Source organism: Clarias gariepinus, chromosome 5 (assembly GCF_024256425.1).
Source record: "Clarias gariepinus isolate MV-2021 ecotype Netherlands chromosome 5, CGAR_prim_01v2, whole genome shotgun sequence".
NCBI classification, from domain to species: domain Eukaryota; kingdom Metazoa; phylum Chordata; class Actinopteri; order Siluriformes; family Clariidae; genus Clarias; species Clarias gariepinus.
The window spans coordinates 34,973,184-34,990,354 of record NC_071104.1 but is presented as its reverse complement, the minus strand read 5'-3'; the positions used below and the strand labels follow the sequence as shown (position 1 = coordinate 34,990,354).

The following is a 17,171-nucleotide window of genomic DNA, read 5'->3' as shown; positions in this document are numbered from 1 at the left end:
TCATTTAGTGGGTAATTATAATATCGTACCTGTAATCTTAGATCCCTCTTTAGTTTCAAGAGGTACTCCAACTCCATATTCATTTTCACCAGCCACTCTGAAATAGTACACACCTCCCTCTTGAAGGTCAGTTACTTTAAAGGTTAGTCTGGAACAACATTCTGTCACTCTTGTCCATCCTTTTTTGCTTGCCTCACGCACATCAACAAGGTAGTTCTTGACAGGAGCACCACCTTCATTTTCTGGTGTGTCCCATGTTACTGTTGCAGAGTTTTTGGTCACTTCTTTAACTAAAAGACTGGCAGGTGGTCCAGGTGAATCGAGAACTTTTACATTTAGTGTTAGTGTGGCTGTTCCTGCAACATTTTGTAGAGTCACAGTGTACTTGCCTGAGTCATTTCTTGTAGCTTGCTCAACTGTGACAGATGTGGAAGTATCTGTGGTATCAATTGTTGCCCGAACTCTAAGATCAACATCAGGCTTGTTCCACATTACATTTGGCACAGGCTTCCCCTTAAAAGGGACTGTAAGGGTGAAGGAGCTGCCATCCTTTACAATTAGTGTTTTTCGCATTTCATTACTGATAAGGAAAACAGGCTCATCCTCTCTGTCCTTTGCTATATGTGGATCAGTCTCAGGACTATGCTCACTTTGACCAATTTTATTAATTGACCTGACCACGAAGACATATTCTGCTCCAGGTGTCAGCCCCACAACTGTAAACTCTGTGTTTTTAGTGTTCTGCACCCCAACAATCCAGTCCTCATCATTGGTTCTCCTATATTCAACTGTGTATCCAGTGACTGGAGAACCACCATCAAACAATGGCTTGTTCCAAGAGAGTGTTATTGTGGATTTGGTAGAATCCATTACCTTTGGTTTAACTGGTGGAGATGGCAAGAATAATGGATCCTCTGCTTTCATCAGTGGGCAAGGAAGGCTTGGTGCACTTAAACCTGCAGTATTTTCTGCATATACACGGTACTCATATTCACAACCTTCACGTAGATTGGAGGCCTTAACCCTTAAGTCATAAACAGGCTTTTTGTTTACCCGAACCCAACGTAGACCTGATTTTTCATGTTTTTCTATTACATAGCCGCTAATGCTACTGCCACCATCAGAAACAGGCCTTTCCCAACAGATTGTCATAGCTTTGCTTGTAACACTTGTGACTTCAACATTTGTTGGTGCAGCAGGCACTGTAAATGGATCCAGGGCCTTAACGGGGTCACTTTCCAGAGGTTCCCCTGTTCCATATTTATTTACTCCACAAACTCTAAAAATGTATTCATTGCCCTTAAGCAGCTTTGGAACTCTGCATGTTGTGGCTTTCATGTCTGCATAAATCAATGTCCAGGCAAGACGACTTGTTTCTCGCTTCTCAACAATGTAGTGTTGAATTTCAGCACCACCATTTTCTTGCGGTGGTCCCCAAGTTAATGTGCATTTTTCTGCTGTCACACCAGTTACTTCCAATGGACCAGATGATGGGCCAGGTCTATCAAGGACTTTACAGTTCACTGCTAATGATCTGGTACCACCAACATTCTGTAGTGTAAGGACATACTGTCCAGAGTCTCTTCTGATGGTATCTTTAACAACTAGTGTTGTGGTTAAAAATGTTGAAGAAATTTCAACCCTTGCTTTAGAATCTATTTCTTTTCCATCCTTTGCCCATGAAATTACAGGAGCTGGGCGGCCAGAAATTTCGGCATCGATTCTTAGTACATCTCCTGCTTTAACCACAACTAGTTGTCTGAGTTTTTCATCAATCGTAATACGTGGTGGATCAACATCATCTTTCACTGTAACAGGGCCTGTGCATTCTGATGGCTGACTAAGTAAACCAGCTGCATTCTTTGCAATTACATGGAAATCATATCTTTGATCTTCAATAAGGCCGGTCACATCAAAGAAAGTTTCTTGGAGATTGGTGAAATTGCATTTCAACCAACGACCCTCTGGCAGTTCTCTTCGCTCTACAATGTAACCAGTCACCTTGGCACCACCATCATTTTCAGGTTTTGCCCAAGAGAGAGAAACAGAAGTCCTTGTTATGTTAGTAACAACTGGCTGACATGGAGGATCACATGGATCTCTTGCAGCAACAGGTTCACAGGCTTTTGTGCAGGGTCCAATTCCTGCAATATTCTCTGCATATACTCTGTACTGATAGAAAAGACCCTCTTCAAGACCAGTTACTTTAAACTGGTTATCAGAAACAAGACCCCTAGTGATTTTAGTCCACAGAATGCTGCTTTGACCCTTGCATTCTAAGTGATAACCAATGACTGGACTTCCACCATCACTGGCTGGCTTTTTCCAAGTAACTAACATGCCTGACTTTGTAGCATGAACAACCTGAAGATCACTTGGAGGGCCAGGTGGTGTAAAGGAATATTGTGCAACAATTGGTGCAGAATCCACAGCATGGCTCTTGCCGTAACGATTTTCAGCAGAAATACGGAATTGATATTCAGTTCCCTGTGTCAAATTAGATACTTTAATTGATGTCCTTGCCACTGTAGCTGAAACTATTTGCCATGTTGTAGTGGTTGTATCTCTCTTCTCAACAACGTAGTTATTGATTTGACACCCACCATCATAAACTGGAGGATCCCATAATAATGAAATGTAATCTGCACTTACATCTTCTACTCTAACTGCAACTGGTGGGCCTGGTTTGTCCAGAATGATAACTGTTATTTCAGCTGATTTCACACCAACTGAATTTGTCAGTGTAATTTCATATTTTCCAGCGTCTTCCCTGGTTGCATCTTTTATAATAATCTTTGAAGATGTTTTGGATGTAAGAACATTAACTCTGGTTGTTTGCTTCAGGGTATGGCCATCCTTCTTCCATGCCACTTCTGGGTGAGGTCTACCTCTAAATGGTACATCAATTTTGAGATCTTCTCCAGATTTAACACTGTATGTGTTAAATAGCAAGTCAATAATGGGCTCAGAAGTGATATCCTTGGCAACTACAGGTGCTCCCAGTGGCTTAGGATCACTCTTTCCTTTGTCATTCATGGCAGAAATTCTGAATGAATATTCCTCCCCTGTTGTAAGTCCTTCAATAATAGCTTCTGGCATTCTTACTGTAGCACATACAGTCCATTTATCCGATCCTTTAGTTAACATCTCTACTACATAACCTGTTATTTTGCTACCACCATCATGGTCTGGCTTCTCCCAAGAAAGACTAACACTATGCCGCATAACATCAACAAGGGTAACCTTACCTGGTGGTAAAGGTGCTTGAGAGACTTTAACTGGCTCTGTAGTAGTTGCTGGCAAGCCAACACCAAGTTCATTCACTGCAAGTACACGGAAGTAATATACACCTCCTTCTTGGAGATCATCAACCCTGAATGAATTCCTGACACAGTTATTTGTTACAGATGTAAATGCCATTCTTTTAGATTCACGTTTCTCTACAATGTAATGGGATATCTTGGCACCACCATCAATATGTGGAGGATCCCACTGCAACTGGACTGAATCTCTTTTGATGTCTTTAACAACAAAGTTCACAGGAGCACTTGGGGAGTCCAGGACTCTGACGTTTACAAATGCGGATTTTGTGCCGCTGTTGTTTTCAAGAATTAAAACATATTTGCCAGTGTCAAATCTGTCAACATTGTCAATAACAAGCATTGTGTAAGAGCTTGTGACTTCAATTTGGGCACGCTCTGTTAGGGTACCCTCAGCTTTTGTCCATTTAACTTCTGGTTCAGGCCATCCCCTAATGGTAACAAACAAGCGTAGTGTTGCACTTGCACGAACAGTCACAATTTTCCTCAGATCAGCATCTAACTCTATCTCCGGGGCTTCAAGTTTCTCAGCAGCAGTTACACTGCCTTCAACATCAACATGATCTCCAGCACCTTCAATATTAATGGCACAGATACGGAAGTTGTATTCTGCATTTTCCTTAAGGTTTTTCACTGTAAAGTGAGTTGTTTGAACACCAGTGTTTGGTGTGCATAGTATCCATTCATCATCAAAGGTTTCTTTCATCTCAACAAGATATCCAGAGACTGGTGCACCACCATCATAAATAGGCCTACTCCATGCAAGAGAAACAGTTGTGCTTGAATGGTCAGTCACTTTGGGGTTGTTTGGTGGGCCAGGAGGATAGGTAGCATCACAGGCTTTGTAATAAACAGATGGTTCACTTGGTGTGCCAACACCTGCAGCATTTTCAGCAGACACTCTAAATTCATAAGAGTGACCTTCTGTTAATCCAGTGGCTCTAAAACGCAGATCACTTAGTCTTTTCTTGTTGCACTTTGTCCACCTGATACCTTCTTTATCACGCTTCTCCAAGATATAACCCTCTATCTGTGAACCACCATCATCCTCTGGACGGTCCCATGTGAGGACAATTGAGTCTTTAGTGATTGCACTTGCTTCTGGAGTTGAAGGTGGGCCAGGAGTCTTAAAAGGATTTCTTGCAATAACTGGTTCAGATTCAAGTGGTTCGCCGATACCGTACTTGTTTACTGCCATGACTCTAAAGATGTACTCATTACCTGGCAAGAGTTTGGTTACCTTATAACTGATAGCTTGTATTTTGGGTTCTACCACAGTCCAAGACAGTCTGCTTGTTTCCCTCTTTTCAATAATGTAATGTGAAACACCAGCTCCACCATCATGTGTTGGATGGTTCCAGTGTAGATAACATTTTTCTGCTTTGACACCTGTAACTTTCAGGGGGCCATCTGGTGGTCCAGGTCTATCCAGAACCTTGACATTTACAGGGACTTGTTTTGTTCCACCCACATTGCTGAGACTTAAAACAAAATGTCCACCATCTACTCTTATGCAATCTTTTACAGTTAAAACAGTATGAGTAATAGTGGATTTAATTTCCATCCTTGGAGTAGCACTGTCAATTTCTTTTCCATCTTTTAGCCACCTTATATCTGGGAGTGGTTTGCCTGCAATATCAGCATTAATAGTAAATGTCTCACCAGCATTCACAATAATGACATCCTTGAATTTTGAGTCCATGGAAACTGAAGGTGCTTCAATCTCATCCTGTGCAGTAATTGGTCCAGTGCTTTCAGAAGGCTCACTTACAATACCAGCTGAATTTCTCGCAATTACTCTGAATTCGTAACGGTCTCCTTCTGTTAATTCTGTGATTGTAAATTGAGTGTCAGTTATATTTGTAAAGCTAGCCTTCATCCAACGACCATCAGGTAGCTTCTTCCTTTCAACGATGTAACCTGTGACTACACTGCCTCCATCGTATTGGGGCTTCGTCCACTGAATTGTGACAAGGTTTCTAGTGATAACAATAGCTTCTGGAGTTCCAGGTGGATCACATGGATCACGTGCCACAACACTTTCAGAAGTTTTGCTAGATGGACTTATTCCTGCAATATTCTCAGCAAATACTCTATATTCATACTCAATGCCCTCCTCAATACCATTAGTTTTAAATCTAGTATCAGTAACAAGAAGCTTGTTAAGTTTTGTCCAGAGAATGCTGTTCTTTTCTTTGCGCTCAACATGATACCCAAGAATAGGGCTACCTCCATTATTACTAGGTGGCTTCCATTCAACTGTCATGTGATCTTTAGTCACTGAGGATACAAATGGTGTACCAGGTGCTGCGGGTTCACTAAAAGGATAGCTAACAACAACAGGTAGTGAGTCTATAGGTGAACTTTTCCCATATCTGTTTTCAGCAAACACTCTAAACTGATATTCTGAGCCAGTTTTCAGATTAGAGATTTTGATTGTTGTACGTGCAATGGTTGCTGATACAGTATTCCATGTTGTGGTAGTTGTGTCTCGTTTCTCCACAATATAATTGTTTATCTGACAGCCACCAGTGTACACGGGTGGTTCCCATGAAATTATTACATAGTTGGCACTAATTTCATCAATTTTAACAGGGCCAACAGGTGGACCAGGCTTGTCTAAGATAATTATGCCAATTTCCTCTGACACAGATCCTATACTGTTTGTAGCTGTTACTATATATTTCCCAGAATCCTCTCTATTGGCATCTTTGATGCTAAGAACTGTTGATGATGCTGTGCTAGAGACGTTTAGTCTAGTTGTCTCTTTTAATGAGTGGCCATCTTTAGTCCAAGTGATCTTTGGTGTTGGGCAACCTTTTACAGGAATTTCTACTTTAAGTTCTCCACCATATTGTACACTGTATGTGTTGAATCTCAGTTTGAGGGCTGGTGCAACTGTTATATCATTAGCTATGACCGGTGCTGCTAGTGGCCTTGGATCGCTCTGTCCTTTATCATTGTAGGCCAGCACTCTGAAGAGGTATTCTCGGCCAGCACTCAGCCCTGTGACTGTTCCCTCACAGGTTTTGGTAGTAGTTGCTACTACCCAGTCTTCTAATCCCTTTGGCTGCATTTCAATATAATATCCTAAAATCCTACTACCACCATCATGGTCTGGCTTTTCCCATAACAGTGTTGCGGAAGTTTTAGTCACACCAGTCAATGTGACCTTTCCCACAGGTAGAGGGGGATCTGCTGTCTTTACAGATTCTTCTGTTTCTACAGGTAGACCAACTCCAAACTCGTTCTCAGCCATGACTCTGAAGTAATAAATGCCACCTTCGTTGAGATCACCAACACGTAAGCTAGTCTTGGTGCATTTTGTAGTAATATTGGAGAAGGCAGGTCTAGTTGATTCACGTTTGTCCACAATATAATTCTTTATCTTTGCCCCACCATCGATAAGTGGAGGCTCCCAAACAAGAGTTACATAATTTCTTGTAATATCTTTAACAGTTAGGTTGAGTGGAGCACCTGGTGTATCCAGTACTTTTACTGAAACAAAAGCTGTCTTGGTACCACTGCTGCTCTCTAGCGTAAGAATATATTTTCCTGCATCATTTCTATCACATATATCGATTGAGAGCTGAGTATAATTTATACCCTTTTCAATTTGAGCTTTACTTGGTAGATCACCATCATCCTTAGTCCAGTTTATCTCTGGAATTGGACGGCCTTTGAAGGGAATGTTAATTCTCATGCTTCCTCCAGCACGGACAACAATGCCCTTTCTTAACTCAGAATCAAGTTCAATTTCAGGAGGTTCCAATTTATCAACAGGCTTTACTGTACCAGAAATTGTGACTGGCTCACCAACACCTAGTTTATTAAGAGCACATACTCGAACCTTATATTCTTGATGTTCTATGAGTTTGGTAATTGTGAATTTAGTATCATTAAAACCAGTAGGTGAAGTACATGTTATCCATTCCTCTTCATCAGCTTTGCAGATCTCTACAATGTAGCCCTGGATATCTAAGCCACCATCATAGATTGGTCTATTCCATTCAATAGTCACAGTGTCCTTTGTGGTGTCAGAAAGGTGTGCATTAGTTGGTGGAGCAGGTTTAAATGTTGGGTCACATGCTTTGTAAAATATTGTTGGTGGACTTGGTTGACCGACTCCTGCAGCATTTTCTGCAGATAACCTGAATTCATATTCGTGGTCTTCTGTGAGTCCTGTAACTCTAAAGCGAAGGTCTGTAATTCTACGTTTGTTACATTTCGTCCATCTAACTCCAGCTCTGTCTCTTTTTTCAACAATGTAGCCAACAATCTCACTTCCACCATCAGTCTCTGGGCGGGTCCAGCACACAGTCATAGAATCTCTTGAGATATTTGTTATTTTTAGTTCTCTTGGTGGTCCAGGATGAACAAATGGATTTCTCATTATTACTGGTACAGATTCTAAAGGTTCACCAACACCATATTTGTTAACAGCCATGACACGGAAGATGTATTCATTTCCTTCTAGAAGCTTGGTGACCTTGAACATGGTTGCTCCACAGTCACTTGACACTACAGTCCAAGTAAGACGGCTAGTTTCTCTTTTTTCAATTATGTAATGAGAAATACTGCTACCACCATCGTGCATGGGAGGAAGCCATGACAAGGAGCACTTCTCACTTGTTACATTTGAAACTTTCAAAGGTCCTGCTGGTGGCCCAGGTCTATCAAGCACTCTTACATTAAAGGGCACAGATTTAGTTCCCCCAACATTGGTAAGCTGCAAAGTGTACTGTCCTCCATCGACTCTAATAGCATCTTTGACAACAAGGACTGCTTTAAAGTCTGTGTTCTTGGTCTCAGCTCTTGCCAAATTTTCAATCTCCACATCACCTTTAAACCACTGCATTGTGGGAACTGGCTTTCCAAATACAGATGCTTGCAGTACAAATGTATCTCCAGCATTTACAGTCATCACTTGGCTGTATTTAGAGTCAATCTCGTAGGTGGGTGGCTCAACCTCATCTTTAGCTGTGATTGGCCCTGTGCATCCAGAGGGCTTGCTGACTGATCCAGCACCATTTCTTGCAATGACCCTGAAGTCATATTTTGAGTCTTCTGTCAGACCTGTCACTACAAATTCCGTTTCAAGGATGTTTGTAAAGCTTGCTTTCATCCATCGGCCATCTGGGAGGTCTCGTTTCTCCACAACATATCCAGTGACCATACTGCCTCCATCATATTCTGGTGGTGTCCATCTTAGCATCACTGAGTGTCTTGTCACAATTACTGGCACAGGTGTGCCAGGAGGATCACATGGATCACGGGCCACACAACCTTCAGAAACTTTGCTGTATTTACCAATTCCAACAATATTTTCAGCAGTAACTCTAAATTCATATTCTATGCCTTCCTCCAAAGTAGATGTTTTAAATCGGGTGTCTTGAATAAGCATTTTATTAATTTTTGTCCAGAGAATACTATTCTTTTCTTTTCTTTCAAGATGATATCCAAGAATGGCACTGCCACCATCTGAAACAGGTTTGTGCCATTCAACAACCATAGATTCTTTTGTAAAGGCAGACACATATGGTGTTCCAGGGGGTCCTGGCTCTTTGAAAGGATACTGAGCAACAACTGGCTGTGAATCAATAGCATAGCTTTTCCCATATCTATTTTCAGCAAAGATTCTGAACTGGTACTCAGCCCCAGTTTTCAGATTTCCAACTTTGAGTGTAGTTCTTGCTACTGTAGCTGAGACCACTGCCCAGTTTGTTGTCGTAGTATCTCTCTTCTGTACAATGTAATTTGAAATTTGGCATCCTCCTGTGTATGTTGGAGGATCCCATGACAGTGTAATACTTTCTGCACTTATTTCATCTATCCTTACTGGCCCTGTTGGTGGACCAGGTTTGTCAAGTATAATGATTTCAACAGTAGCCTCCTTTTGTCCTAGTACATTAGCAACAGTAATGCTGTACATACCACCATCATCTCTTGTTGCATCTTTAATCGATAATGTTGTATGGTGGGCAGTGTCTGCAACATTAACTCTTGTGGTCTGTTTCAGCTCTGTACCATCTTTAGTCCATGTAATGGTTGGCTTTGGATGACCAGCGATACGGGCTTCAATTTTCAAGTCATGGCCAACTTGGACACTGTACGTGCTAAGTTTCGTTCTTACAGATGGTTCAACTACAAGATCTTTTGCAAGAACAGGGTGCGCTAGATGTCTAGCATCACTCTTACCTTTGTCATTTACTGCAATTACCCTAAAATTATACTCTGAGCCCTGAACTAAATTGGTAATAACTGTGTCAAGTGATTTAACCTGTGCACAAAGAGACCACTTTTCACTGTCTTTTTCTTGCATCTCAACTTCATAGCAAGTGATCCTACTACCCCCATCATGTTCTGGTTTTTCCCATGACAGAGAGATACTCTTGCGTGTAACATCTACTACAGATATTTTTCCAGGAGGTTGTGGCACTTCTGAAATTTTTAGTGGTTCTAATGTTTCAGCAGGTAATCCAATTCCATGTTCATTTTCAGCAAGAACTCTGAAAAAATAATTACTGCCTTCTTGGAGCTGCTCGATTTTATATGTCATTTTGTTGCAGGAAGCAACAGTAGAGTATGCTTTTCTTGTACTCTCACGCTTTTCAACAATATAATTTTTTATTTTGGCTCCACCATCCAGCAAAGGTGGTTCCCATGTGAGGGTAACTGAATTCTTTGTTATTTCCTTCACATGGAAGTTTGCAGGTGCATCAGGGGTATCAAGTACTCTGACACTAATGAATGCAGATTTTGTTCCACTTGCATTTTCCAAAGTCAGAGTGTATTTTCCACTGTCAAATCTGTTTATGTTCTCAATTACAAGGGAAGTATAACTGCTTGTAATGTCAATCTGTGCTGTTTCATTAATTTCCCCTTCAGCTTTTCCCCATTTGACCTCAGGAGCTGGCCGGCCTCTGATTGGAACAAACAGTCTAAGGGCACCCCCAGCTCTCACAGTGATCATTTTTCTTAGGTCAGCGTCAAGATCAATATCTGGTGCCTCCAGTTTGTCTTCTGTTAAAATGGCTTCTTTGACATCTGCATGTTCTCCAACGCCAACCTTATTTATTGCACAAATTCTGAATTTGTATTCATGTTTTTCCAGCAGTTTTTTAACTTCAAATCTTGTTTCTGCGATCCCTGTCGGAGGCGTGCATATTGTCCACTCATCAGATATGCCTTCGCAGACTTCAACAATATAACCTTGAATTTCACAGCCACCATCATAAATAGGTTTGCTCCAATGTAGTACAACAGATGACCTAGAGATGTCAATAACCCGAGGATTGTTTGGGGGACCTGGCCTGAAGACCGGATCCAAAGCCTTATAATATATAGTAGGGACACTCGGTTTACCAATTCCAGCTGCATTCTCAGCAGAGACCTGGAATTCATAACTGTGGTTTTCAAGAAGACCTGTCACTCTAAAGCGAAGTTCACTAACTAGACGCTTATTGCACCTTGTCCATCTGACACCTTCTTTGTCCCTCTTTTCAACTACATAGCCTGTAATTGCATTACCTCCATCATTACTAGGTCTTTCCCAAGTGACGACCATGGAGTCCTTTGTTATGTTGGATATCTCCACCCCACTTGGTGGATCAGGTGTGACAAATGCATTTTTGGCAATGACTGGATCTGATTCCAGAGGTTCCCCAATTCCATATTTGTTGACAGGGATCACTCTGAAAATGTACTCATTTCCAGGAAGTAGTTTGGTAATCTTCAGATTTAGGGTCTGCACCTTGGATTCCACAACGGTCCAAACTAATCTACTGGTCTCCCTCCTTTCAACAATATAATGAGATACTTCAGCACCTCCATCATCTACAGGTGTTTTCCATGCTATGCAGCATTTTTCACTTGTAACTCCATATATAGAAATAGGTCCATCTGGTGGTCCAGGCCTGTCTAAAACTTTGACATTGATGTTTACATATTTCTCACCACCAACATTCTTTAATAATAGTGTGTACTGGCCTCCATCAACACGAATAGCTTCTTTTACACTTACAGAGGCTGTGAAGTCTGTGTTTTTAATCTCAAGTCTAGCAGTATTAGAAAGTTCCTCACCCTTTTTAATCCAGTGGACTGATGGTATAGGCTTGCCAAGTATTTTGGCATCAATCTTAAATGATTCTCCAGCACTAACAATAATAGTTTGAGAATATTTAGCATCCAAATCAATTATAGGTGGCTCTACTTCATCTTTTGCAGTTATTGCACCAGTACTGTCAGATGGTACACTATGTACACCGGCTGCATTTTTTGCAATGACACGGAATTCATATTGTTGTTCTTCCACCAAACCACTGACAACAAATTCAGTGTCTATGATATTAGTGAAACTAGCCTTCATCCAGCGACCATTAGGCAGTTCTTTCTTCTCAACTACATAGCCAGTTATTCGGGTGCCACCATCAAACTCTGGTGATTTCCATCGTAAAGTTACTGCACTTCTAGTGACAATTACTGCTTCTGGTTTGCCTGGAGGGTCACAGGGATCTCTTGCTACCTGAATTCCTGACACTTTGCTGACTTTGCTCAGTCCAACAATATTCTCAGCATATACTCTGAACTCATATTCAATGCCTTCCTCAAGACCACTAACCTTGAATCTTGTGTCTGGAATAATGGTTTTATTTTGTTTCACCCACAGGAGGCTATTTTTTTCTTTACTCTCGAGATGATAGCCAATAATCTTGCTTCCACCATCACTGCTAGGCTTGTTCCAAACAACTATCATAGTTTCTTTGGTAGCTGACTGAACAGTGGGAGTTCCTGGTGCACTTGGCACTTCAAATGGATATTGTGCGATTACAGGCTCAGATAGTAGAAATGAGCTCTTACCATATCTGTTTTCAGCAGCAATCCTGAATTGATACTCACAGCCAGTTTTCAGTCTTGCAGCTTTGGTTGTTGTTCTAGCAACTGTGGCTGATACAATCTGCCAGTTTGTAGTGGATGTGTCTCTCTTTTCCACAATGTAATTATTAATTGTACAACCACCTTCATACTCTGGTGGTTGCCAAGTCAATGTCACAGTGTCTGCAGTTACATCATCTATTTGGATAGGTCCAGTTGGAGGACCGGGTTTATCAAGCACAACACAAGTAATGTCAGCTGTAGCTTCTCCAGCTGAGTTTGTAATCTTGATAGTGTATTTACCCACATCATCACGTGTTGCTTCCTTGATTACAAGGTACAGATGACTGTCCGTAACTTCAGTGTTTACACGTGTTGTCTCTTTGAGAACAGTGCCATCTTTAAACCAGCTAACTGCTGCCTTGGGCTGAGCAACATAAGGTACATCTATCTTGAGGTCATCACCTGCCAGCACACTGAATGTAGTAAATAAAAGCTTGAAAGCAGGTGTAATGACAAGATCCTTTGCCACAACAGGCACGCCGAGTAGACGGGGATCACTTGTTCCTTTTTCATTTGTGGCCGAAATACGGAATGAATACTCTTCACCTTGAGTCAGGCCAACAATAACTGCCTCAGCGACCTTAACAGTCATGACCTGAGTCCATTTGTCACTGCCCTTTCCCTGCATCTCCACAACATATCCTGTGATCCTACTTCCTCCATCATGATCTGGCTTCTCCCAGGACAGAGTGACACTGCTGCCTGTTACCTCTTTAAGAGTCACCTTGCCAGGAGGTAAAGGTTTTTCAGAAATTTTGACTGCTTCAGTAGTTTCCACTGGAAGGCCAACACCATATTCATTTTCAGCCAGGATTCTGAAGAAATACAAACTCCCCTCCTTCAGATCACCAATTCTCAAGCTTGTTTTGGGGCAGGAAGCATTAACAACTGAATATGCTTTTCTTGTGGATTCACGTTTTTCTACAAGGTAATGCCTGACTCTTGATCCACCATCAATAATGGGAGGATCCCAGATAAGTGAGACAGAATCTTTTGTGATTTCCTTAATTGCAAGATTTTGAGGTGCCCCTGGAGTGTCAAGCACCCTGACATTCACAAATGCTGTTTTACTCCCGGAGCTGTTTTCCACTGTTAGCAAATATTTTCCACTGTCAAACCTGTTAATATTTTCAATAACAAGAGATGTGAATGAAGTTGTGGTCTCAATAGATGCTTTATTAAGAGGTTCACCATTCTCTCTTGACCATCTAGCTTCTGGTGCAGGTCTTCCTTTAATTGGTACAAATAGTCTTAGTGTGCAGCAAGCTCTAATGTTCACCACTTTTCGAAGATCAGAATCAAGCTCAATTTCAGGTGGAATATATCTGTTTTCTGCTTTTGGTGAACCAGGTACTGATGCTGGTTCTCCAACTCCCTCACAGTTCAGGGCAGAAATGTTAATCTTATATTCTTGGTTTTCTATTAAATTAATTACAGTAAATGATGTCCCTACAAGACCCTCCTTTGGAGTGACAACTGTCCATTCATCTTCTTCTGGTAGGCAGGTTTCTACAATATATCCTGTAATGTCTGAACCACCGTCATAAACTGGTTTGTTCCAAGCAACAGTAATGGATGACTTTGTTGTATCCAAAATCCTTGGATTCCCTGGAGGGCCAGGCTTGAATATTGTGTCACATGCTTTATAAAATGGACTTGAAGGGCTTGGAGCACTTAAACCCGCAGCATTTTCAGCAAGGATCCTGAATTCATATTCATGCTCTGGTGTAAGTCCAGATACTTTAAAGCGCAAATCAGTTACTGACCTCTTATTGCATTTGACCCATCTGAGGCCAGTTTTATCCCTTCTTTCAATAATGTAAGTATTTATTTCACTTCCTCCATTGTTTTCAGGATGTCCCCAACAAACCACCATAGAATCCTTTGTAATTGTTGTTACCTCAGGAGCTTGTGGTGGATCGGAAGGCACATATGGGTTGATGGCAGCGGCAGGTTCTGATTCAAGGGGCTCACCAACTCCATATTTATTCACAGCCATAACCCTAAAGACATATTCATTACCTTTTAGCAATTTGGTAACTTTATAACGGTTTACTTGCAAATCGGTGGCTACATTTGTCCATGCAAGTCTGCTTGTTTCACGTCTCTGAATTATATAATATTCAATCTTTGCTCCTCCATCTTCAAGTGGTGGTAGCCAAGACAGAATACATTTTTCTGTTGTCATGTCTGTAACATGAAGTGGTCCTTCAGGAGGTCCAGGCCTGTCGAGGACCTTAACATTAAAAACAAACTTGGCAAATCCTCCAGGGTTGCTGGCAGTTAGAGTGAATGCACCACCATCTCGTCGTGATGAATCTTTGTTGATTAAACATGTATAGAAATCTGCTGTCTTGATCTCTAGTTTTGCAGTGTCTTCAAGTTCTTTCCCATCTTTTGTCCATACCAAAGATGGTATTGGTCTGCCAACAACACTTGCATCTAGCTTGAAGACATCGCCTGCCTTAACTACCACAACACTGCTAAAGCTTGCATCAACATCAAGCTTTGGCTCCTCAATATCATCTCTACAGGTTATGACTTCTGAGGGTTTTGAGGGTTTGCTGACTGATCCAGCTGAATTTCTTGCAAAGACACGGAATTCATATGAAGAATTTTCTGTCAGTCCACTTACAGTGAAGCTTGTCCCAAGGATATTGCTAAAGTTTGCTTTGAGCCAGCGACCATTTGGTAATTCTCTCTTTTCCACAGTGTACCCAGTGATTGGGAAACCACCATCATTCTGTGGCTTTGTCCATTGAATGGTAACCTCATGTCTTGTTATATTTAGTGCCATTGGTTGACTGGGAGGGTCCACTGGATCAAGTGCGAAAATCATGTCAGACGCCTTGCTTGGTTTACTAAGGCCAGCCATGTTTTCAGCAATAACACGGAATTCATAGGCAATACTATCCATTAGACCAGAGGACTTAAAAATGTTCCCAACTACAAGAGCTTTGCTGACACGCTGCCAGAGGATGCTGTTTTTCTCTTTCCTCTCGATATGATATCCCAAAATTGGGCTTCCCCCATCTGAGGGAGGTTCATTCCAACTAATTGTAATAGAATCTTTTGTGAAGGCAACGATCTGTGGAATACCTGGCTGGCCTGGTACCTCAAATGGGTAAGCAGCAACAACAGGTTCTGATGTAATGTAAGGACCAACACCATATCTGTTCTGAGCTTTTACACGGAACTGATATTCAGTTCCTGTTGTTAGACGAGCAGCCTTGAATGTTGTGCGGATGACAGTAGCTGCTAACTCAACCCAAGATGTGCCAGTTGTTTCTCTCATCTCAACTATATAATTGTTAATAGGAACCCCTCCATCAATTTCTGGGGCATCCCATGATATAATTACATAGTCACAGGACACTTTATCCACTTTTAATGGTCCAGTTGGAGGTCCTGGGATATCATGTACTTGTACAGTAATGGTTTCTGTCACTGTTCCCAGTGTATTCTTTCCTGTCATGGAATATTGTCCTGCATCTTTTCTCTTGATCTCTCGTATGTTAAGAATTGTTGAGGTTGCTGTGTTGTCAGTATTGATCCTTTGCGTTTGTCTAAGTTCATGATCTTCTTTTTTCCAAACAACAGATGGCCTTGGACGACCAAAAACAGGGATTTCAACCTTTACATTATCACCTGCTTTGGCTACTACCAACTTCTGATAGACAGATCTGAGGTCAAATCCTGGTGCAGTAGTCTGCTCCTTGATTTCAACTGGCCGGCTTTCACGAGGGTCACTTCTTCCTGAGCTGTTCACAGCAAAGATACGGAACACATATTCTGCATTTTCTGTTAAGTCTGTTACAGTATAGTCCAAAGCCTTTATTGTTGTGAGATGTAACCACTGATCATAACCCTTCTTCTGTGCCTCAATTACATAGCCAGTAATTCTGCTACCACCATCAAAAGTTGGTTTTGTCCATGCAAGAGTTGCTGTATCCCTTGTCACATCTGTAACTACTAAATTGTCTGGTGAAGATGGAGCCTGAGAAGCTCTGATGGGTTCAGGTGTCTCTGCTGCCTCCCCAATACCTTGTTCATTTTCAGCTGAAACTCTGAAGTAATATTCAGCTCCCTCTTCCAAATCTTGAACCTTGTACGAACATTTCTGCCAATTTGTAGTGACTGTTGTGAAGGCCTTTCTAGTTGCATCACGTTTCTCAATTATGTAATTTATGATCTTTGATCCCCCATCAATAATTGGAATTTCCCATTGAAGTGTGATGCTGTTTTTGGTGATTTCCCTTGGTTTCAAATTAACTGGAGGCCCAGGTGTGTCCACAACCCGGACATTGACAAATCCTGTCTTCTTTCCAGCAACATTTTCTAAAGTCAAAATGTATTTTCCAGCATCATATCTTGTACACTCAGGTATTACCACTAAAGTGTATGATTCTGTAGTGTCAATGTGCGCTCTACTCTTAAGTGCTACATTATCTTTTATCCATGTAACTTCAGGAGTTGGACGGCCCTTAATTGATACAAATATGCGGATGGAGGCGCCTGCTCGAACAACAAGTGTCTTTCTTAGTTCTGCATCAAGTTCAAAATCAGGAATCTCTTCACGGTCAATAAGTTCTACAATTTTCTCTACTTCAGCAGGTTCCCCACATCCTTCTGAATTAATTGCACTGACTCTGAAATTATATTTGCCTCCTGGTTGTAGGTTTGCAACAACAAACTCAGTAATTCTCAAGGGAGTAGTTGTGTCCTGAATCCAGTCATCTTCTCCTTCCTTTTTGTGTTCAACAATGTATCCTGTTACATCAAGGCCACCATCATAAAAAGGTCTTCCCCAGTTAAATGTTGCTGTTGTTTTGGTGGTGTCAGTTATTCTTGGGTTGGATGGAGGTCCAGGTGGATCTGAATATGAGAAAAGTACATTAAACCATGAAACATATT

General features: G+C 41.4%; 1 protein-coding gene across 1 annotated transcript in view; it reads right to left on the bottom strand.

Annotated features, from left to right (window-relative positions):
* Positions 1 to 17,171, bottom strand: part of ttn.2 (titin, tandem duplicate 2) — a 178,002-nt gene that overhangs the window by 26,725 nt on the left and 134,106 nt on the right. Inside the window, exon 196 of the mRNA XM_053495993.1 lies at positions 30 to 17,132. Within this exon, the coding sequence (XP_053351968.1) occupies positions 30 to 17,132 (17,103 nt within the window). The remainder of the gene's footprint in view (positions 1 to 29; positions 17,133 to 17,171) is intronic.